Here is a 25,077-nt window from a genome sequence, read left to right on the forward strand (position 1 = left end):
ATTATTAAAAGTCTGCTCTAGCATGTAGATGACTGTAGTGATGACATTGATGATGGCAACGTCAGCGCTAACCATCTTAGTAGCCATTTCAAAACTGTGCAGAAGTGTGCATAGGTCCTTCATCTGTGCCCACTCCACAAGCGTTATTTGCTACACATTCGTACTGTGTTCAGTCAGACTATGTAAAATGTTATATTTTACCAGGGGCCATCGCTGCTGCTACAGTCACTGCAAAAAGTGCAGAGTGGAATTCCACCATGTCGGCACAGCGCATATCAACCAGCTAAACGGTAGCCCAAAACACCTCTGTAGAGAAGCAAGTCAATGACACACAAGCACACAACAACTGTGATTTCTGCAGTAGTGCATCCACACTGAAATAATGGCGTAGAAATTGCTGTACCACCAGGTTGAAGTCATGAGCCATTCAAGGCACGTGTGTGAGGTTGCCCCGCCAGGTTCGCACCACAGCCTTCCAAAACTCCAGGTTCAGTGGAGACAGCCATTGCTCAAACTCGGCCTGGATAGCCATCCACAACTCTTGAGCTGTGTGACTGCAATCTTTAAGGCATAATAATTTCAACACTGCCTGATTGCGGTGAACCCTGGCTGCGCATTACAGAGGGCTTCGCTGGAATTAGGCATTTAAATAAAAATGGAAAACTGTTTTTAGACTTATTTCAAATAAAGAACTTTATTCTGGCTGTGTCTTTATTTACCATACAACTATAGGATAAGTAATTGATAGGTGTCTCATAGTTGCCTCTCCATTACTTATTCATAGGCTTCATGTCACCTGACAATACAAAGGTGACATCAACCCCACAAATATGAACCCCACTTGCCACCACTTCAGACCAAGTGGAAAGAGCCGGGCAAAGCACCAGAATTGGCGCATTTAATAGCTGTGCCTTTTCAGGGCAGCAGCAGGCTGCTGTTTTTAGGCTGGGGACATATATCAGTGTCCCCTTACCAGCTTGAGAATACCAGCCCCTAGCTCTCAGCTTTAGCAAGGTTGTTGTCAAAAATGGGGGGACCCCATGTGGTTTTTTTAAAAATTATTTATTTAAATAATTAAAAAACAGCATGAGGACCCCTCCATTCTTGCAAACTAGCCTTGCTGAAGCTGACAGCTTAGGGTTGCAGACCCCAGCTATGAGTTTTGTCTGGCTGGTTATCAAAATAGGGGGGAACCCACGTCGGTTTTTTTTTTAACTACCGTATTTATTTACAGCGCAGGAGCGGCAGATGAATACTCACATCCGCAGTTCCTGCTCTCACTGTAATTAGCGGCTGTAGGTGTCGGATGATGGGAGCGGTTGGCCCATCAGCTGTCACGAGTGACCTGAGGTAAAGTTTATACCTCTGATCACAGCTGAGTGCTCCCGCTGTCTTTTGACAACGTGGGAATCGCGGTCCTCTGACCAGAGGGGATGATTTCCCCGTCAGTCATAAGCGGTGTTTGCCACTCTGTCATGCATATGACAGCGCAGCAAGCACTGGAAGAGGGGTAGTCTTATGTGGCGAGTATATCCCAAACTCTATATTTTAACTGGAAGAGTTGGGGGTCGTCTTATATGCCCAGTCGTCTTATACACCAGAAAATACGGTAACTATTTAGTTGTCAGATGGAGATGTACATTATGTGGGAGTTAGAAGTCAGATAATATTGTACGCTATCATTTACAATACCATTTTTATATATCATTTTATTAACCTAATTTGAAAAAATAACATGAATTACGTTACATATGAAGTATAAGTTAATATTTCTAATCATAATTACTAATTCAATTACTTGATGTTATTTTGTTTCTAGGTCCAAGTAAGTACAGCCTACAGAATTGTATACTGGGTAGACAACCATCTGAAGAGAACACAAAGGAGGAGCATTGTGAGGAGCTTAATATTTGTCAGATTCTTCAAGCCAATCAGCTTAACTGACAATACCCCTAAAGTTGCTGATTGGCTAGGAGCAGCTCATAGGGTTCTCCTTCCAATACTCCTCCTTTATGTCTTTTTCAGTTCATTGCACGCAGATCATAACTGCTGTAACAGATCCCTTTTACAGGACAGTGGTCACACAACTATGTATATTATGGCAAATGCATACAGTATATACTCCTACATCATTAAAGTAAGGAAAACCCATGCATAAAGGGAATTTATTTGGGTACTGAATGAAACATTCTAACTGCACATTCAGATTAACATACCGCACTTATCAAAATTCATGTAGCAAATACTTCTAGTTCAATATTAAAGTGAAACTGTCAGCACTGTTTTGCTATGTACTCAGAAGGCAGCATAATGTAGGGGTTAAAACACAGATTTATAGCAATGCCTCTTATAAATTGGTTTTGTTTGCTTGCAATGATTGTTTTGGCACCAGTAGCACACATTGTTGCACACAGCAGCTGCCACCTGGTCCAGCCTCTTGTGATAGGCAGCTCACTGTCTATAGACTATGTACATAGAGAGCCTGGTGTGGGCGGGGTTAGCTGTGGTGTGGGTGGGGACAGCTTTTCAGCTCTGCTGCAATGCTAAATCTAAAAACTCTGATTGTGTGAGAATGGCTGCACCCAGTAATGTAAGTAATACATTGTTGGATTCAGCTTCTCTTTGCCTACATCAGGCTGCTCTCAGTTGAAGTAGCAAAAACCTACTGGCAGATTCCCTTTAAGCTTCTTTAATAAAAGAACCTTCCGTACACGATTCTTTGGGTGGCTGGAGAAGATTAGTTTGCAGTTTGTTGCTCATCTTACAACATAACAAACTATACACATAGTTCCGAAACCTTGATGAGGCAAAGTAATACATTAAAGGATCAAGACAACTACTTATGCTGCTGATACAAGCACAAAGAATGTATGAGAAATACAGAGACTCAGAATGTCCATCAATGAAGTGCAGATAATGCATTAGAAAGATAATATTGGTTGGACCAAAGCAAATAACGAATACAGAAAGGACTATAATGGTTACGAGTATAGCTCTTGTCCTTTTAGTAGAATTTCCAATGTCCATTGTGTTTTTACTCAAGGTTCGAATAATTTTAATGTAGCAGAGCATTGTAACGAATAGTGGAAGGAAGAAGAAAATGGAAGAAAAGGCAGTAAAGTAGTACATATAGAAGTTCTGTTGGTCTTTTAATTCCAACACGTCATGGCAAGTTGTAATGTCCAATGAGTGAATGTAGAGAGTTTGCTTGGTAAGCAGAAGAGGAACGGTGCTAGCTACGGATACAAGCCAGATGAAGACACATACTAGCCAAACTCGTTTCTTTGTGCGCCAGGAGCGAGAGTGTATTGGAAACACTACAGCCAGGAACCTGTCCACGCTCATACCTGTCATGATCAGGATGGAGCAGTACATGTTACAGTAAAATGCCGCAATGGCAAATCGGCACATTCCTTCTCCAATTTGCCAGTTGTTCCCAGAGAATCTATAAACAATGTAGAAGGGCAACACAGCAACAAAGAGCACATCAGCAGTCGCCAAGTTCAGCATGTATATTACTGCTGGCGTTTTGACTTTTATCTTCAATAGAAACATTAGGATCGCCACTAGATTTAGAGGCAGAGCCACAGTGAACACCAGAGTGTAGACCGATGGTACAAACGTGGTCAGCCATGTGCTAGACAGGTAGAGTTTAGTGTAATTTGAAATGTCATTTAAAATAAAAAATTCTGCAAGAGAAAACACAAATATTTGTGAGCTTAAAGATGACATTGATCAGGACAGACAGAAGAAGTAGATAAACTGGCAATGACGGAATGAAATTTAACATTAATTCATTCTAGTGATTTATATTATTTTTTGCACAATTACAATCGAGAATTACAGAACATATTATTATTATTATTATTATTACTATTATACATTTTTATAGCGCCATTTATTCAATGGCGCTTTACATGTGAAAAGGGGCAAATATAGAAGGAGAGAGGACCCTGCCAGCAAGGGCTGACAGTCTACAGGGAATCGGTGATGATACACTAGGAGAGGGTAAAGCTGGTCGTGCGGCGGTTCAGTAGAACGAAGATCACTGCAGGTTGAGATGTAATTAAATACAAAACTGTTGGTTCTTCAGATGCAACTAAACATTTTCTTGAAAAACACAATGGAGATTTAAATGGTTTTCGTTTCATTGGGCTAGAGAGGGTTAAAGGGAACCTGTCACCTCATTTTTGAACTATAAGCTGCAGCCACTGCGCAGGCGTACTGATCTGCCCTGCTGAGGGCAGATTAAAGTACTGCAGTGCGCAGGCGCCGGGAAAGGTCAGAGAGGCCCAAATCAGTACGCCTGCACTGGAGCCACGACACGAAGCAAGGAAGATGACCACATCGCATCAAGATGGGAAGCGCCGGAAACCGACCTGCAACGCCCATCGGACCGGACCGCCCCTAGCTGAGTATAATGAAACTTGTTTTTCTTATCTTTCAGGTTAGATCGGGGGCTTATCTACAGCATTCTAGAATACTGTAGATAAGCTCCGAAAGGCAGTGGGCCGCAGTTTATAGCTGGAAAATGAGGTGACAGGTTCCCTTTAACAAACCTAGACGTGGTGGGAATAGGGGGAAGTGCTGTTAAAAAACAGTGAAGCCTTTTAATGTATATCTGTAAACAGGTGAATGGATGCAACGGCGCAGAGGATGAACACGCAGTGGTAACTTCAACCAAAATTATTTATCTTATATATTCGTGTATAGGTCGAAATTTTCAGACCATTTTTTTGGGCTGAAAGTCCCCCTCCCGGCTTATACGCGAGTTATATACAGGGGGGGCGGCGGGGGTGTCAGAGATCATACTTACCCCCTCCTGGCGCCGTCTTTGCAACCCCCCTGCTTGTCCCACGTTCTCCGGCTCCTTCCTTCAGCAGTCACGTGGTACAGCTCACTAGAGACATGAATATGCGCATATTCATGTCTTTAATGAGCGGTATCACGTGACCGCTGAAAGCAGGTGCCGGAGACTGTAGGGCTGCAGAGACCGCGCCAGGAGGGGGTAAGTATAGCAATAGTCACCTGTCCCCGTTCCCACGCTGTTCACCGCTGTCTGTCGTGTCCTCTGTCTGTGATGTTTAGGTCAGAGGCCGCGGTGACGTTGTTAGTGCGCGCCGCGCCCTCTTCTGCCTGAACGTCACTGAGAGATGACGTTGCAGACAGCGGTGAGCAGCGTGGAAGTATGGACAGGTGAATATCTCAGGTGCCAGGCTCTGGGCCAGCAGCGATGGAGAGGTGAGTATGTCATTTTTTTTGCAGCAGCAGCATATGGGGATTATTCTGTGGACCATCTTATGGGGGTGTATTCTGTGGAGCATCTTATGGGGACCTATTCTGTGGAGCATCTTATGGGGGCCTATTCTGTGGAGCATCTTATGAGGGCCTATTCTGTGGAGCATCTTATGGTGGCCTATTCTGTGGAGCATTTTATGGGAGCCTATTCTGTGGAGCATCTTATGGGTGCCTATTCTGTGGAGCATCATATGGGGGCCTATTCTGTGGAGCATCTTATGGGGGCCTATTCTGTGAAGCATCTTATGGGGGCATATTCTGTGGAGCATCTTATGGGGGCCTATTCTGTGGAGCATCATATGGGGGCCTATTCTTTGGAGCATCTTATGGGGGCCTATTCTTTGGAGCATCTTATGGGGGCCTATTCTGTGGAGCATCTTATGGGGGCCTATTCTGTGGAGCATCTTATGGGGGCCTATTCTGTGGAGCATCTTATAGGGGCCTATTCTCTGAAGCATCTTATGGGGGTCTATTCTGTGCAGCATCTTATAGGGGCCTATTCTGTGGAGCATCTTATGGGGGCCTATTCTGTAGTGCATCTTATGGGGGCCTATTCTGTGGAGCATCTTATGGGGGCCTATTCTGTGGAGCATCATATGGGGGCCTATTCTGTGGAGCATCTTATGGGGGCCTATTCTGTGGAGCATCTTATGGGGGCATATTCTGTGGAGCATCTTATGGGGGCATATTCTGTGGAGCATCTTATGGGGGCCTATTCTGTGGAGCATCATATGAGGGCCTATTCTTTGGAGCATCTTATGGGGGCCTATTCTGTGGAGCATCTTATGGGGGCCTATTCTGTGGAGCATCTTATAGGGGCCTATTCTGTGAAGCATCTTATGGGGGCCTATTCTGTGGAGCATCTTTTGGGGGCCTATTCTGTGGAGCATCTTATGGGGGCCTATTCTGTGGAGCATCTTATGGGGGCCTATTCTGTGGAGCATCTTATAGGGGCCTATTCTGTGAAGCATCTTATGGGGGCCTATTCTGTGGAGCATCTTATGGGGGCCTATTCTGTGGAGCATCTTATGGGGTATATTCTGTGGAGCACCTTATGGGGCCTATTCTGTGGAGCATTTTAATGGGAGCCTATTCATTGGAGCATCTTATGGGGGCCTATTCAGTGGAGCATCTTATGGGGGCCTATTCATTGGAGCATCTTATGGGGGCCTATTCTGTGGAGCATCTTATGGGGGCCTATTCTGTGGAGCATCTTATGGGGTATATTCTGTGGAGCACCTTATGGGGCCTATTCTGTGGAGCATTTTAATGGGAGCCTATTCAGTGGAGCATCTTATGGGGGCCTATTCAGTGGAGCATCTTATGGGGGCCTATTCAGTGGAGCATCTTATGGGGGCCTATTCTGTGGAGCATCTTATGGTGGCCTATTCTGTGGAGCATCTTATGGGGGCCTATTCTGTGGAGCATCTTATGGGGGCCTATTCTGTGCAGCATCTTATGGGGGCATATTCTGTGGAGCACTTTATGGGGCCTATTCTGTGGAGCATCTTAATGGGAGCCTATTCAGTGGAGCATCTTATGGGGGCCTATTCAGTGGAGCATCTTATGGGGGCCTATTCAGTGGAGCATCTTATGGGGGCCTATTCTGTGGAGCATCTTATGGGGGCCTATTCTGTGGAGCATCTTATGGGGGCATAATCTATGGAGCATCTTATGGGGGCATATTCTATGGAGCATCTTATGCGGCAGCATATTCTATGGAGCATCTTACGGGGTCATTATTAACCTTTGTGCAGCATTATATGGGGTGTATTTTGTATGGAGCATCTTATTGGGCCATCATGAACTGTATGGAGCATTATATGGGGCTTCTGATTCAATATGGATATTCAAAAACATTTAACCTACTGATGTCTCAATTAATTTTACTTTTATTGGCATCTATTTTTATTTTTGAAACTTACCAGTAGCTGCTGCATTTTCCACTCTAGGCTTATATGCGAGTCAATAAGTTTTCCTAGTTTTTTGTGGCAAAATTAGGGGGGTCGGCTTATACACGAGTCAGCTTATACACAAGTATATACGGTATTTGCTTAAAGGGAATCTGTAACCCCCTTTACAAATTTAAGCTATTACTATGGGCATATATGTAATAGAATGGTTATACCAGCCTTACCTGTATGCATCATAGTTGAGGTTTAGATGTTGACAAAAGCAGTTTTAATGTTATATGTTAATGCTTTCTTCCAGGCTTCGGGGCATGCGGTGCCTGGAAGAAATCCCTGCCTCCTCTCTTCATTATACCCACCTCTCATGCACGTCACGTTACTTATTTCCATGCTGTCTAACTACACCCATATAATAAAATGAGAATATCCCTAATCGTTATGAATTTAATATAAAAAGTGAATACGGTAGTTTTCTTTCATTGTAATGATGATCTTTCTAATTCATTGTGGTAAGAACATTCACAATCCTGTCTAACATGAAAACTATTCATGTGAACAAATTGAATACTATATTTTGCAGCATATACACATTTACACAATAAGCTTTTTTCATACCTGTTAAATTATACTTTGCACTAAAGTAGATAAAAGAAAAGTCAACAGGGCTGTTTTGAAAATCTGAAACAGAAATAATATTAATATTTAAAATACAGAATTTATGCCAATATAGTGTAGTGACTCCGCTCTGCTGACAGCTTATTACTATTCATTTAAGATGACAAGAGACCGGAGGCTGCGCTCATCACACAGGGTGCTGGGGAAGACTGCGCAAGAGGGGGAGACACTGCACAAGGGAGACACTCGGGGACAGAGCAGGGACCAGCCGGGAGTGCGGAAATGTTGCGGAAATTTCCGCAGTATTTCTGCAACATGGGTACATAGCCTTAATGTTCTTTCATAATGGTGTACTAATTTGATGACATAACAATATTCCTGTGCTGAACTTAATCAATAGAAAGAATATCATTAATTACTATAAACGATGGACAATCAAACAGATCTAAAGGTTTACTGACAGCAAACACTGATACAGAGAGACAAGTAGCATAATGAGGATCTGGACCACTAATTCATTTGCACTGGATCATTTTCAGTCACTTTACTCTCTATAATGAGAGAGGTCAGGACTGCAGTCTGTATTGAAGGTATTCTTTCACTTGATTTGTAGGAGGAGGAGTCCCTGCTGTGTGCCCGGACCGAAACCAAGGGGACTGTCACCAAGGTTCCTAGGGGGACTCTTTCCGGGGACATAATTAGGAGACGGACCACAGAGAGTTCTACAAAGGTTGGGGGAGGAGCTAGTATAAAAGGGGCTGAGGACGCCAACAGAGGGCAGTCGACGAAGCAGGAGAGAAAGATCCAGGAAGCTAGAGGGCGCCAGAGAGCCAGAGACAAGGGAGGAGAGCAGCGACTGGAGAGACTGAAGGGAGACTCACAGCGGACAGAAGGGAGACGGCACCAAGCTGTCCAGCAGCAGAACACTGACCATCCGTCCGCGCTCCTGGCAGTCGCCACCACCCAACTCCAGCCCGCGGTTGCGGCCTTTCCGCTGCCGCCCACGGCCGCCACCACCCGACTCCAGCCCTCGGCTGCAGCCTGCCCGCTGCTGTCCGCGGCCACCGCCGCCTCACTCCAGCCCGCGGTTGCAGCCTGTCTGCGGCCGCCACCACCCGACTCCAGCCCCCGGCTGTGGCCTGCCCACTGCCATCCGCGGCTGCCGCCACCTCACCCCAACCCGCGGCTGCAACCTTTACGCTGCCGCCCACAGCCCCCGCAGCTCGGCTCTGGCCTGCGTCCTGTTCGCCGCCACCCGCGGCCTGTCCCCATCTTGTTTCTGCGGCCTCCATTGTCCGGTTCCCGGACAACGCCGGACCACCTCCGCTGGGAGACGCAACGCAGAGGAACTCTCCAGGGGCCTGCTGTGCCCCCACTTCGCCTACTTCGTTGGAACGTCCGAAGTCTTCGCCAGATCCTCGTCAGCTGGGCCCAGCGGCTGAAGCGCAGAAGCATCACCGATCAGCCCTCTGCCGGACTTCAGAGAGGATAAGTGACACGTTGTAGTTAGCATTCAGGACCCGTAGTCGGCCATACCGCGGCCCTATAGTGACCTGTCTTTGCCGGGTTAGTCGTGTTTGTGTTACCAGTGTATTCTTGTGTTGATCCCTGTGAGGACAACTGCTGTTAGCTTGTTTGGTTGCTTGAGATAGACCCTATAGGCATCTATATACATATAAAAGTTACATCTTAAAGCTCATGCCGTCTCTCGTCTCGTCACTGCATCCCGCGTGCCTGTGATTACTACAGATTTATGCTCCCCAAATCACGGGCAGCATGATGTAGAGCCTGGCTGCACAATTTAAGGCAGATATGTTTTTCTCTTAAACACCCCGAGGTTTCAGAGAAAACGTAATTTGAATAGCCGACTAGAGACTATAGGGAGAGACCTGACTAATTCAGCTACGTCCAGTGACGACTTCTCCCCAGTTGATTCACAGGTCTCTCCCATTTGTGGACATAGCCAGAGATAACTCTTAAATCATGCAAATAAGATCTGATTCATGCTGCCCATAGTTTGGACAGATTGAATGAAGTCACAGGATCCCTTTAACGGCTTTAATCCAATGTCCATCATTTTAATTAGGGTTTATGGCATTTGGTCTGTTCATGTAATTGTGAGCTGAAGAAGTCATTCATGTTATTTTTGATTCAAGTGATACAAGTTGGGCGTTATATAATTAGGTGGCGCTTAAAGGGAATCTGTCACCCCACTTTTCGAGTATCAGCAGCCGGCAACGCCATAAGGGGTTTATCTACAGCATCTACAGCATTCTGTAATGCTGTAGATAGGGTCGGACTGGGGTGTCTGGGGCCCACCAGGGAAATGGACTCTAGGGGCCCACCCTACAGCTATATGCAAATATCTGTCAGTCGTTATCCCCATTATAGTGGAGCATCGGCTGTAAAACACTTGCGGCTCCTGCACATCTACTGTGCGCCACCATAACTGGGATGTATAATTACAGTAGTTTACATTAAAGGGGTTCTTTAGCTAAAACAATTTATCACCAATTCATGGGCTCCACAGGACAGGTGATCGCTTAGGTCCGACCATTAGAAACTGCACCGATCGGAAGAATGAGGAAGTTTTATCGTTGAAAGGACACTTATCCCCATTTTAAAATGGATTGGTAGTTGGGTTATCTGACCGCAGCTCCATTCATTCTCTTTGGAGCTTATAGAAAAAACAAGTGCAGCCCCTGAGGGAATGAATGGTTAAGTCAGACATGCCACTCCAGTCTAATGGAGATGAAAAGTTCCACATTTTGCTGAATGGGTCCAAGTAGTCAGAACCCCGCCCCCCCAATTAATACGTTATCACTTATCCTGTGGAGAGATGATTACTTTTTTCCACAGGAAACCCCCTGTAAGTGCATCTCTGCCGCTGTGTACAAAATATTTAATCTCTAGTTGAAATAAAGAATCTTCTCCTAAATAATATCAGAGAGAACAAATGACCGCAGTACACAACACAAACCACTATACCAAGACCAATACCACACATACAGGAAGAAATACCAAAACACCATGATCAGACCACATGGAGACCGAATAATACTACAAACAAGGGACAAATACCACCACACCATGATCAGACCACATAGTGACTGAATAATACTACATACAAGGGACAAATACCACCACACATAGTGACTGAATAATACTACATACAAGGGACAAATACCACCACACCATAACCGGGCCACATAGTGACTGAATAATGCTACATACAAGGGACAAATACCGCTACACCATGACCAGACCAAATATTACCACCACAGTGACCGAATAATATGATATATTACCAGCATATAGGGACCAAATAATACCACATACAAGGAGAAATATTGCCACAGCGTGACCAGACCACAAATTACCACCACATGGTGCCTGAATACTACAATACTGATTATGAATACAAACCACAATACTAACAACACTGTTATTACCATCAGTTACATTATGCACAGTACCTCTATATAAAGTGTCAGTGTACAGGTAATACAGTGATCACTGGTGACATTATACACAGGAGCTCTGTATATAGTGTCAGTGAACAGGTAATGCAGTAATCACTGGTGACATTATACACAGGACCTCTGCATATATTGTCAGTGAACAGATAATACAGGGATCAACAGTGACACTATACACAGGCGCTCTCTGTATAGTGTAGTGTACAGGTAATACAGGGATCACCAGTGACATTATATACAGGACCTCTATATATAGCATATAGTGTGCAGGTAATACAGTGATCACCAGTAACATTATACACAGGAGCTCTGTACACAGTATATAGTGTGTGTATATGCACTGACTCACCAGTGACGTCTGTAGTTGAAGTCCTTCGTCTTCACTTTTCTTCAACCAGCACAGACCGCCGTCACTTCTTCCAACCAGGACTCATCTCTGCAAAAAATAACACACAGTCATCAATAGTTGATCGATTCCAGAGCATTTTCCTTACTTTTTCCCTGACTTCTACACTATGTCAGGTGAAGAAAAAAAGCGACGTAGTACCGCCCTGCACAGTAACAGGATCCCCCTTTTGTTCCCTACATGGAAAACCGTTTCCTAAAAAGTAAATTATATTACAGTAGTAATAATATCCCTAATTGGACCCTAAAAAATTATGTTCCCCACTTGTCACCATAAACTAATATAGCATGTTCCTCATTCTGGCCTCCAAACAGTAATAAAGTCCCTCATCCTGGCCCCCTTTATTTAATCTCGCCCAGCCTGACCCCCTATATTTTATAATATGCCCCAGCCTGGCCTCCTATGTCACTTGTCCAGACTGGCCCCCAGATATCCATCCCGCTTCCCCAGGTAAAAATACTGGCCCTCATATGTCCCTTGTCCTGCCTCACCATATATCTCTCCTGGACCCGCATATATCCTTCCTGGTCCCTTGTCCTGACCCCACATATATGCAACCTGCCCCCCCCACATATATCTACCCTGGCCCCTCCCCATATATCTGCATCCTGGTCCCTTGTCCTGCCCTTCACCCCATAAATCCATCCTGGCCCACCATATATGCATTCTTGCCCCCTCATATATATCCATCCTGCCCCCCTCCATATATTCATCCTGGCCACCATCTCCACCCCATATATACACCCTGGTTGCCCCATAAATGCATCCTGGCATGCCATTTATATGTATCCAGGCTCCCTATATACATATGCATACTGGTCCCTTGTCCTGCCCTTCCCCCCATATATCCATCCAGGCCCCCCATATATGCATTCTTACCCCCTCATATATATCCATCCTGCCTCCCCTCCATATATCCATCCTGGTCCCTCCCCCCCATATATCCATCCAGGGCCCCCATATATATGCATTCAGGCCCTCCCATATATAATCATCCTGGTCCCTTGTCCTGCCTCTCCCCTCCCCCATATATCCATCCTGGCCCCCTCCCCCATATACCCATCCTAGCCGCTCCATATACGCAGCCTGACCCACCATATATATGCATCCTGGTCCCTTGTCCTGTCCCCCCATAAATCCATCCTGGCCCCCCACATATATGCATCCTGGCTCCCTCATATATCCATCCTTGTCTCTTATCCTGCCCCCATATATCTATCCTGGCCCCCCATATGTATCCATCTGGCCCCTTATCCTGCTCCATGTATCCATCTGGGCCCCCCACATGTATCCATCCTGCCCCCCCAAATGTGTATCCATCCAGGCCTCTTGTCCTGCCCCTGCCCTCCCGTGTGTGTATGTATCCTGGCGCCCCGTGCGTGTATCCATCCTGGGCCCCCCCTGTATGTGAATCCATCCTGCGCCCCCCCTCCCCTCTTTGTGCATCTATGCAAGGCACCCCCCTCCCCTGTATGTGCATCCATGCAAGGCTCCCCCCTCCCCTGTATGGGCATCCAAGCAAGGCCCCCCTTCCCTGTATATGCATCCATGCAAGGCCCCCCCTTCCCTGTATGTGCATCCATTCAAGGCCCCCCTTCCCTATACATGCATCCATGCAAGACCCCCCTTCCCTGTATGTGCATCCATGCAAGACCCCCCCTTCCCTGTATGGGCATCCATGCAAGGCCCCCCTTCCCTGTATGGGCATCCATGCAAGGCCCCCCTTCCCTGTATGTGCATCCATGCAAGGCCCCCCTTCCCTGTATGTGCATCCATGCAAGACCCCCCCTTCCCTGTATGTGCATCCATGCAAGGCCCCCCTTCCCTGTATGGGCATCCATGCAAGGCCCCCCCCTCCCTGTATGGGCATCCATGCAAGCCCCCCTTCCCTGTTTGTGCATCCATGCAAGGCCCCCCCTTCCCTGTATGTGAACCCATCCAATTCCCCCCTCCTCTGTATGTGCATCCTTCCAGAGCCCCCCCTCCCCTGTATGGGGATCCTTCCAGGGGCCCCCCTCCACTGTATGTGGATCCTTCCAGGGCCCCCCACCACTGTATGTGCATCCTTCAAGGGCCCCCCTCCCCTGTTTGTGGATCCTTCCAGAGCCCCCCATCCCCTGTATTTGCATCCATTCAAGGCCCCCCTCCCCTGTATGTGCATCCATTCAAGGCCCCCCTCCCCTGTATGTGCATCCTTCCAGGCCCCCCTCCACTGTATGTCCATTCTTCCAGGGCCCCCACCCTCCCCTGTATGTGCATCCTTCCAGGCCCCCCCTCCCCTGTATGTGCATCCATCCAGCCCCCCCTCCCCTGTATGAGTGTGGGGAAGGTGACTTGACGGATGGACTTGACTGGAAGTAGGAGGAAACGGTTGGTGCACTATGGACGGAGATTGACATGGACAGCAGGGTGATAGCTGGGAAGGACAGACAAGAGAGTGCAGTACCTAGAAATGACCTCAAGATGGCAGGGTCGAGTAGTTCAGGACTCAACAGCAGCTTAGGGCTTGAGAAACGCTTAGTCATGGGGGGCGGGGAGATAGGAACCCAGGAGGGGAATTCCCGGTGAGAGAGGGGATAAATAGGATTGGTAGGGGTTCCTGGCAGGCTAGTCCCGGGAGGAGCTCGGCAGAAGATGGAGAACAGCGAAGAGCTCGACCAGGGGACTGATAGGAAAGAGACAGTCGGGGGGGTGGCCCTGACCCGACGGACCGCAGGACAGACGAGGCCCCGGGGGTACCGATTGGACGATGACCTCGAGCAGGTGAAGCGCTGGCGGTAGATTGGTCTAGGACAGCCCCAGCGAAAGATCCGCGAGGGACGTTACTTTGACTGGAGGAATGGTGCAGGTACCCGGGCCTGGAGAAGGAGAACTGTAAAGAGGCTGCGGTGCGTGGTTGTGGTCGTCAGGAGGACGACGAATAAAATCCGGAACTGTTACAACTGAACTCTGCCTCCGTCTTGTCCTTGCTTCACCTGGTGTCTGTGTCGTCCGGACGTGGTAAGCAGTGGACCATCCCCCACCCGGCCCCCACCACATTTGGCGTAGTTGGCAGGATTGCCACCGCTAATACATCTTCCGCGGCAGGCCTGCACCAGAAGGACTCCAAAAGAACTGTTCACCTGTGGTTTACAAATACCTGTGGATTACAAAAAACTGCTCACCTGTGGATTATAATTTGAAGACTTGGTTCCGGTTCATCGCTTGTCATCAGAGGATCCGGGGTGGTGGCAGAAGCCGATCAACATGGCTGTGGTACTGCAATGCAAGAAAGAGGCCCTGGCATTTGCAGTTTTTCTGGAAGGACTGAGGCCATCTCCAACTTACTCCTGGGGGGAGCAGTGTATGTCTGGAGACCGCCACCCCCTGATACTGGACCCGGGAAGATGGGTGGAGCAGCCGACCATCGCTCCACCCAAGGGCGGGAGTGACCTGGGTGGGAAGACCGGCTGCAGCTGTTTGGCGCCATTCGACTGCCGTACAGCGGACGGGATGCGACGCTGCAGTTGCCGTGGCCTCGGACGCCTGGAATGGCGGTGGCGTCAAGAGGTCGGATCTCGCTGGGAGACCTGCTTTCTGGAGCCACGGACAGCCCCCCGGACATTGGACAGACAGGAGGAGCGACTGCGGGCCCTGCGGGAGCAGCCGCTGAAGACATCGCCTGGGAGCCTCCCTGCGGGACCCACGAGCCTGGAGGCTGGCCCTGCCGGATGGTGGGGTGAAGATCGGAGGTTGCGGGAGGAGTTGCAGGGTGACCTGTCGGAGGCCGCGGCACCGGGGAAGGTAAGAGGTCCCCCGGCCGCCAGGGGACCTCTGCGGCCAGCCCCCACCACCCGGCCTCCCCACGCGGCCTCCTGCATTGCGGTAGACCCGGCTGCAGAGGGCTCTGCTGCCTTCGCCAGGCTGAGCGATGCCGCTGTCCACGTCCCCGAGCCACCCCACCCGGCGGCGCCACGGCCGGCGCTGCTGCGTTCCACCTACCAGCAGCGGCCTATCCCTTGAAGCCGGCCGCCACTCCGGCCCCGTCCACGACTCCGTTTGCGGCCTGCCCCGTGGCTGTATCTGCGTCACCCCCGGAGTCGGCCTGCTTGTCGGGCTCTGCGGCATACCCCTAGGGAACCACGGCTGCCCCTGCCCGCTGCCCGGTCCCAGCGGCTGCTGGGTTACCGGAATCTGCGGCCGCCTCTGCCCCGCTCTCAACCCTGGCCGTGTCCCACCCACCGGACATCGGGGCCTACACCGGACCCTCCGTCTGGGTCGCGGAGGTCATACGGAAGAAAAAAGCCTGGGAGCAGGAGGTCTGGAACCTGCTCCATGAGAGAGGGGAGGCTGGCATGGCTGCTTCACAATCTACGGGGTGGCTCGTGTACACCAACTTGGAGAAGGGATACGGGTTCATTCGGGACCTCGCAACCGACCAGAAGGTGTACATCAACGTGACCTCCATCCGTCACAGCCGGGCGTTGCTGGAGGGGGACTTGGTGTCGTACTACAAGGAGTACTGTCCCCATGGCTACTACGCGGTAGCTGTAATCGCTGAACCCGAAGGTCACGAGCCCCTGTAAAAAGGACCCCTAGAGACACTTCCTGCATCCCGGGAGCTCCACTGCTGTGGGGCCCCTTGCTACCGGCTATCAGGAGATGGCCCGGACTGTCGGGATTTCGCTGCACCGTTGTGCAGGCCACGAGGACAGATTTTCGTCCAGGTTAAAAAGAATGTTTTTATTGCTTGATCTTTTTTTCTCCTGACATAGCGGGGATATGGGGGGGAGAAGATACTAATGCTAAAGGGAGGGGGAGCATTTATATTCCGTTTTAAACAAAGATGTTGTGTGGTGAGAAAATGTTGTGTTGGAGAAAAAAAAGGAAAAAACGAAAAAAAAAAAACAAATACAGAAAAAAGGGGGGAATTACTCCGGTTGAGTAACTCCTACTGTTATTAAAGTAGTGGTAATTATATATACAGTATGTTAAGAGTTGATTTAATGAATAGTGTGTGTAACCAAAAAAAAAAAAATGTGTGTAACAGGTCCCGGGTATGAGGTAGATGTAACGAAGACGCCGACCATGACTCTTTTAAGTGAAGGACAAAGAGACGAGAGATATCGAACCAGACAGTGGTCCGTCGGTCGGGTCCCCGACACCACAGACACCCCAAAAGGACGGGCGGGCGCCAATGATGACCCGGTAGGTAAAAGGCCTCGTTCATGGCGTCCCGGACAGCTGAAGGTAGTAGAAGGGGAGAGTGGTGGGAGGTACACGCCGTAGAGTAGTCCGGGTGGACCTCGCCAACCTGAAAGAAGTTGTCACGTGGCATGTGCGCCGACGAGTGGCAGGGGGCTGCTTGGAGCATGGTGCTCCCGGTTTTGTTCGGCCCCTGTGGGCGGCGGGTTTGGCCCAGTGACCGGTCCACAACAGACTGTGGACAAGCTTTAGGATGACGTAGATAGGGAGTGCGATTGTCAGGACAACAATGGACAAAGGAAGGGGGAGTGTGGGGAAGGTGACTGGACGGACTTGACTGGAAGTAGGAGGGAACGGTTGGTGCACTATGGACGGAGATTGACAAGGACAGCAGGGTGATAGCTGGGAAGGACAGACAAGAGAGTGCAGTACCTAGAAATGACCTCAAGATGGCAGGGTCGAGTAGTTCAGGACTCAACAGCAGCTTAGGGCTTGAGAAACGTTTAGTCATGGGGGGCAGGGAGATAGGAACCCAGGAGGTGAATTCCTGGTGAGAGAGGGGATAAATAGGACTGGTTGGGGTTCCTGGCAGGCTAGTCCCGGGAGGAGCTCAGCAGAAGACGGAGAACAGCGAAGAGCTCGACCAGGGGACTGACAGGAAAGAGACAGTCAGGGGGTGGCCCTGACCCAATGGACCGCAGGACAGACAAGGCCCTGGGGGTACCGATTGGACGACGACCTCGAGCAGGTGAAGCGCTGGCGGTAGATTGGTCTAGGACAGCCCCAGCGAAAGATTTGCGAGGGACGTTACTACGACTGGAGGAAAGGTGCAGGTACCCGGGCCTGGAGAAGGAGAACTGTAAAGAGGCTGTGCTGCGTGGTTGTGGTCGTCAGGAGGACGACAAATAAAATCCGGAACTGTTACAACTGAACTCTGCCTCCGTCTTGTCCTTGCTTCACCTGGTGTCTGTGTCGTCCGGACATGGTAAGCAGTGGACCACCCCCCAACCTGGCCCCCACCAGATGTGCATCTATCCAGCCCCCTCCATCCCCTGTATGTGCATCCTTCCAGCCCCCCATCCCCTATCTGAGAGAGAGATAGGGAAGCACAAAAAAATCTTTTACTCTTACCTGCCTGCGCTCCTGGCAGCATCCTCCTCCTCTGCAAGTCAGCACGCTCATTGTAAAATGGCCACCGACACAGCAGAGGCCAGCGGTGGATGTGTGCACACGTCGCATGACACTGACATCATACGCTGGGCGCACACATGCCAGTATCAATCTGGACGTGCGTCGACGCGGTTCAGGTAATGAACGCTGCGTGCGCGCACCCCTGCGCTTTTAAAGGGCCCGTGCCCCTTAAAACAGCATTTTTTTTCCTTCTCCTCCTCCAGGCTCCTTCCCACAGTCAAGGGCCTACCGGGGGGAACCCCCGGTACCCTGCCAGGCCAGACCGACCCTGGCTGAAGATAAGCCCCCTATGTAACCTGAAAGATAAGAAAAATAAGTTATATTTTACTCACCGGGGGGCGGTCCGGTCTTGTTCCGATGGGTGTTTTGGTCCGGCACCTCCCATCATCTAACGGTGACGTCATCTTCTTTGCTGCCTGTCATGGCTCCTGCGCAGGCGCACTGCTCTGCCCTGTTGAGGGCAGAGCAGAATACTGCAGTGCGCAGGCGCCGGACCTCTCCCGGCGCCTGTGCACTGCATGACTCTGCTCTGCCCTCAACAGGGCAGAGCAGTGCGCCTGCGCAGGAGCCACGACAGGCAGCAAAGAAGAGGACGTTACTGTTAAAAGATAGGAGGCGCCGGACCGGACGGCGACACCCATCAGACCGGACCGAACGCCTGGGTGAGTATAATCTAACTCATTTTTCTTATCTTTCAGGTTACATCAGGGGTTATCTACAACCTTACAGAATGCTGTAGATAAGCCCCTGATGGTGGTGCCTGCTGCTGATACTCAAAAAATGGGGTGACAGATTCTCTTTTAAGAAAATGTTTCCATTATATTCTCCTGGCACCACTGTTTCATCATGTGCATCACATGCATTGTTTTCTGTCATTTTCAGGGTCCATCCCTTCTTTCTTATGCACACTATGAAGGGTGGATATCAATACATAAGTGCTCTGTGGTTAGAGATGAGCAAATTGATTTTCAAGTCCCTGTTCCTGCGGCGAGGTCTGTATTCCATGTCTGCCAGATGAAAACCCTGTGAATGCCCTCCTACATTCTGAAATTCATGGCACCTCTCCTGATTAATAGGTCCCTGTGATGTCATTTGTGTGTCATGCAGCTTCCATCTGGCAGCCATAGAATTCTGGCCTGTCCCCTGGAACAAGGCCCTACGCGTTTATTCACTCATCTTCATCTATCGCATTACAATATTTGGATTAAGATTACATGTCAGAACAAGTCCTCTTTCTCTCTGAAGAGGCAATTTGCGTATTAAATTTCCCAGAGGGGCATTGCACGGCGAATAAGCCTCCTTACCTTGACAATCCAGAGCTGGTATGTCACTCTCCACAAAGAGAAACCTTACCCCTTAGGCTGAGTTCACACGTGGCGTTTTTTTCGCGTTTCTGTGGCAGTTTTAACCGCACGATTTTGCCGCGAAAACGCGAAAAATAAGCATCCCATGCATTCCTATGGGATTCCGCAATGCTGTGCTAATGCTGCGGTTTTTACCGCGACGGAATCGCTTCGCGGTAAAAACCGCAGCATGCTCATTATTTTGCGGAATCGCGGCGATCCCGCACCCATAGGAATGCATTGTTCCGCTTATTTCCCGCATGTGGCTGTGCACACAATGCGGAAAGTAAGCAGAACAATTGCGGATGGTACCCACGGTCCGGAGGAGAGGAGACTGTCCTCCGGGCTTTGGGTACCATATCCCTGTAAAAAATAGAATTTAAAATAAAAAAGATTGTTATTCTCACCTTCCGATGTCCCGCGCAGCCTTCCCGCCTCTCTCCACGCTCCCGTTCCCAGTAGTCCTTTGCGAAAATGCCCGCGATGGCGTCCGATCTCGCGGGATCGCGAAGTCTCGCGGTAATTCGCGCGACGTCATCGCGAATTACCACGAGACGTCGCGTTCCCGCGAGAACTGACGTCATCGCGGGCATTTTCGCAAAGGATTACTGGGAACGGATGCGCGGGACGTCGGAGGGTGAGAATAACACTATTTTTTATTTTTTTTTTACATTCTATCTTTTACTACTGATGCCGCATAAGCAGCCTCAGTAGTAAAAAGTTGGTCACACTCGTCAAACACTGTGTTTGACGAGTGTGACCAACCTGTCAATCAGTTCTCCAAGCGATGCTACAGATCGCTTGGAGAACGCTAGCATTTTGCAAGCTAAATACGCTTGCAAAATGCTAGTTTTTCCGCGGGAAAATCGCGGGAATTTAAAATGCGATTTTCCCGCGGACTGGAATTCCGGAATTCTCGCGGTAATTGCCGCGAGAGTTCCGGTACGTGTGCACTTAGCCTTAGACCCCAGTCCAGAGCCTCTCACCTAGCCAAATCAGTTCTCATACTTTGCACTGCCGAGAGCCAATAGCCCGAAACACCGTGTCTGCAAATTGAGATTCTGATTTGGCTTTAATCTTAAGTCGTATTGCAAGACTCGTTAAAGGGTCAATTGTGACTTGTAGGATCGCTACTACCAACAGGTGGCGCTATAGAGTTCAAGTCCTCTTTTTCTCTGAAGAGGCAGTTTGCATGTCAAAACATAAAATTCATTTTAAATGTTTTCTATTAAGGAACATGTGTTCATTTTTTTATACAATTTAATTCATGTTTATCCTATTTGTTTCCTCCGTGTTCAGATGAATATATTATCAGGATAATCTGAAATGTTGTACTCTATTCCAATAATTATCCACTGCGATTAACAAATTTGAATGAAGGTGAACAATTAGTTTACACAACATTGCATTATACAGTGGGTACGGAAAGTATTCAGACCCCTTTAAATTTGTCACTCTTTGTTTCATTGCAGCCATTTGGTAAATTCAAAAAAGTTCATTCTTTTCTCATTAATGTACATGGGTCGCCCTCCCAGGGCTGTGGGGTACTCGGTATCGGGCCGGTCTCTCAGAGGGGATTGTCACAGCAGCGGTGACCCGGTCCGTGGCCCTGGGCGCACATGTAAAAGGGGATTAAGTGATGGAATAAAGTTTATGAGCGAATGATTCATGACGCCACCTGTGGTGATCGGCAATGAAGATGTTAAGCCGACGCTGCGGACAGATCCTCTGGGACAGATGGTAGGGTGCAGCAATGATGGTGTAGCCATCCACAGGCATTGCTGTAGTCCCAGGGCAGAGTAGATGAAAGAATAGGTGTTGAGGAAGAGGTTGTAGTGTTTGGCACAGAGATGCAGCAGAGCTGGGGAGTTTGCAGGAAGAAAGCAAGGACACAACAGGGTGCAGTTTCTTTACCTTTACTTTGCTTGGCAAATGCAGTCCAGGGTCCAGATTACAGATGGCACAGGAGCTGGCTAGCCTGGAAGCAACTTAGGAATCTCTTTAGGCAGATAGGTTGTGTAGTCTCCTTCCTAGCGCTTAGTTTTAGGTACTTGCAGTACTGTGTTACACTGAAGTTCCACTTGTTTATTCTCCCTAGAACTCCCTCGTATGGCAGACAGCTGTAACCTTCTTCTTCTGGCTCACACGTCGCTGTTGTGCCTCCGAGTCTTATGTGGGAATAGAGCATTTACAGCTTCCTATTCCTCCGGTTTCTCCTGCAGGACCATCAGTGTCCGTACAGCCTTGGAGACCGGGCTCCAGATCATGCACTATAGCTGGGAATGGGCCTGAACTCTCTGCTCAATCTCCCAGCTCTTCTCCTCACGTCCACACACGTTGCCCTCCTCACACAAACTCCTCACTTTTTCCCCTTCCTGGCCCCCAGAGCAGCTCCTCCCCCAGTTTTGGTTCAGAGCTCCCTCTGCTGGCCTGGAATGGAACTGTGTTGTGTGTTGTGGTTAACTGCCAGAGAGACCCAAGCATGACATCACACTCCCTAGGAGGAAGGCAATGCCATTGTGGTGACTATACTCCTGGGGGCGCCACATACACGCCATAGCTCGTTTTGACTGAAAGAAACAGAAATGTAGACATTTTTGTAAATGAATTAAAAAAGAAAAACTGAAATATCACATGGTCATAAGTAGTCAGACCCTTTGCGCAGTATTGAGTAGAAGTACCCTTTTGAGCTAGTACAGCCATGAGTCTTCTTGGGAATGATGCAACAAGTTTTTTTGGGGATCCTCTGCCATTCTTTCTTGCAGATCCTCTCCAGTTCTGTCAGGTTGGATTGTGAACGTTGGTGGACAGCCATTATCAGGTCTCTCCAGTGATGCTCAATTGGGTTTAGGTCAGGGCTCTGGCTGGTCCAGTCAAGAATGGTCACAGAGTTGATCTGAAGCCACTCCTTTGTTATTTTAGCTGTGTGCTTAGGGTCATTGTCTTGTTGGAAAGTGAACCTTCGGCCAAGTCTGAGGTCCAGAGCACTCTGGAAGAGATTTTCATCCAGGATATCTCTGTACTTGGCCGCATTCATGTTTCCTTCAATGGCAACCAGTTGTCTTGTCCCTGCAGCTGAAAAACATCCCCATAGCATGATGCTGCCACCACCATGTCTCACTGTTGGGATTGTATTGGGCAGGTGATGAGCAGTGCCTGGTTTTCTCCACACATACCGCTTAGAATTATCACCTAAAAGTTCTATCTTCATCTCATCAGACCAGAGAATCTTATTTCTCATAGTCTGGGAGTCCTTCATGTGTTTTTTTAGCAAACTCTAGGTGGGCTTTCATATGTCTTGCACTGAGGAGAGGCTTCCGTCGGGCCACTCTGCCATAAAGGCCCAACTGGTGGAGGCTGCAGTGATAGGTGACTTTCTCCTATCTCCATACTGCATCTCTGGAGCTCAGCCACAGTGATCTTGGGGTTCTTCCTTGCCTCTCTCACCAAGGCTATTCTCCCACGATTGCTCAGTTTGGCTGGACGGACAGGTCTAGGAAAATTTCTGGTGGTCCCAAACTTCTTCCATTTAAGGATTATGGAGGCCACTGTGCTCTTAGCAACCTTAAGTACTGCAGAAATTCTTTTGTAACCTTGGCCAGATCTGTGCCTTGCCACAATTCTGTCTCTGAGCTCCTTGGCCAGTTCCATTGACCTCATTATTCTCATTTTGTCTGACATGCACTGTAAGCTGTGAGGTCTTATATAGACAGATGTGTGTCTTTACAAATCAAGTCCTATCAGTTTAAACACAGCTGGACTCCAATGAAGGAGTAGACCCATCTCAAGGAGGATCACAAGCAAATGGATAGCATGTGACTTAAATATGAGTGTCTGAGCAAAGGGTCTGAATACTTATGACCATGTGATATTTAAGTTTTTCTTTTTTAATACATTTGCAAAAATTTATACATTTCTGTTTTTTTTTCCTCACAAGATCGAGTGCAGAGTGTACATTAAGAAATAATTAACTTTTTTGAATTTACCAAATGGCTGCAATGAAACAGAGTGAAAAATTTGAAGGGGTCTGAATACTTTCCGCGCCCACTGTATATGTATGCTTTATTTCACATATCGAGGTCGTCTGAAGTCCTTATTTTTTGGGTGCGGAATCCAACTAGAGTACTTGACTCCTCTCCCACTGATTTGTCGAACTGCCCCTTTCCAAAATTATTATTTTCCACATTTAGCCGTACTTAAATTTGAATTAGGTACAACTATACAATTTTTTCTTAATTAACATTTTAATACTAGACTTATATTATAATTATGTAGTTCTTAAATTTTGTGACCCAAAACTCTTGGTATGTTTGGTCCTTACCTCCTAGACCTTGACCATAAGGTAATACAACTATAGAGCTGTTATTGTTTTCGTCTGAAAAATTACCTGTTAAAAAAAAGAGAGAGACAGAATGTCAAGATATATCCATTGTTCATGATGAAGACTGATTGAGAACAGTTGGTTAGAAGAAGATCTTGGCATGCCGGAAAACAAAAGATGAATACCAAACTAAAGTGTTTGACTCTCCTCCTACAGGTGAATGATTGGGCATGCTGAATTTCTATGCCTGTTCCTTTTGTTCTCAAACCACCTCCATAGAGGTGTGCAGAAGCCTATTCCAATCTCATGCTATTACAACGCAACGTAAAAATCTCTACGCATTCCTGGTGAGTTTTTAGAAATGTCTTTTAATTAGAGATATGCAAATACATTTAAAGTCTGTGGAGCCTCATTTAAGAGTCTCAAACACGGGACTAGCCAGATCTTCCTCCAGGGAAGGACCTAGCCAAGGAGTGCCTCCTTTCGGAAACCACCATTACCACCATATTAAGTGACCCTTTAAGTCAATATCCAGCTCTTTATGAGTTTACAGATATGACAAGGGAAATACCAAGGCCAGGTATCCATCCACAGACAGCTGTTTCGGGGTGTTGCCCCTCATCAGTTTGGAGTAGGATTCTGGCTAGGTGGGAGCAATGCCTAGTAGACCAACATCATGAAACAATCACTGACCTCAGGGAGACCAGTCAAAGAAAACACTGCGGCAGCCGGCAAAGGCGCTCAATCAGTGAATTCCTAGGTGAGGAAGATCTGGCTAGTCCCGTGTTTGAGACTCTTAAATGAGGCTCCACGGACTTTAATTGCATATTCGTATTTCCCAGGCAGCAATGCACCTAGGATTTCACTGATTGAGCACCTTTGCCGGCTGCCGCAGTGTTTTCTGCATCGCAGTATGAAAGTCCGGGTGGCGGCTGACATCCAGAGAGGCGCATGCCGGACAGAGCATTCCAACGCAGTCCTTCAGGTGACAGTGGCTGCTCAAAGAGGCATGCGCCAAGAGGAATCCTGCGGAGAGATCTATTCTTTTGCTTCGCGGATATATGGACTAGGGGCTCAGTGGGCAAAAGCGGAGACTGCCAGCTAATGCCAGAAGTAGGACCGTGTGCTGGGTGAGGATGCCAGCAGATACCACACCGACCGCCACCAGCATCCTGATACCCACGGGACCTTCAGCGAGTGACAGACTGCGGAGCCATGATAAGTGAGACTGTTAACCAGAGACTGTTTAGTTAAACAGCCGTTTATTCAGTTTAGTTTTGTACCCCTTTTACCCTGCTATCTCCCTGCACAGAGTTCCCTACTGTTGACT

General features: G+C 48.3%; 1 protein-coding gene across 1 annotated transcript in view; it reads right to left on the reverse strand.

The window, feature by feature from the left end:
• Window positions 1–1,902: 1,902 nt before the first annotated feature.
• The window catches only part of LOC141097225 (proteinase-activated receptor 1-like), a 68,799-nt gene continuing 45,624 nt past the window's right edge, over window positions 1,903–25,077 (reverse strand). Inside the window, exons 3-5 of the mRNA XM_073584339.1 lie at window positions 23,748–23,813; window positions 7,824–7,886; window positions 1,903–3,689 (exon numbers count right to left, since the gene is read on the reverse strand). Of these exons, the coding sequence (XP_073440440.1) occupies window positions 2,680–3,689; window positions 7,824–7,886; window positions 23,748–23,813 (1,139 nt within the window). The 3' untranslated portion in view covers window positions 1,903–2,679. The remainder of the gene's footprint in view (window positions 3,690–7,823; window positions 7,887–23,747; window positions 23,814–25,077) is intronic.

The sequence above is a fragment of the Dendrobates tinctorius genome, unplaced genomic scaffold, assembly GCF_039654945.1.
Source record: "Dendrobates tinctorius isolate UK_male_01 unplaced genomic scaffold, ASM3965494v1 ptg000083l, whole genome shotgun sequence".
Taxonomy (NCBI): Eukaryota; Metazoa; Chordata; class Amphibia; order Anura; family Dendrobatidae; genus Dendrobates; species Dendrobates tinctorius.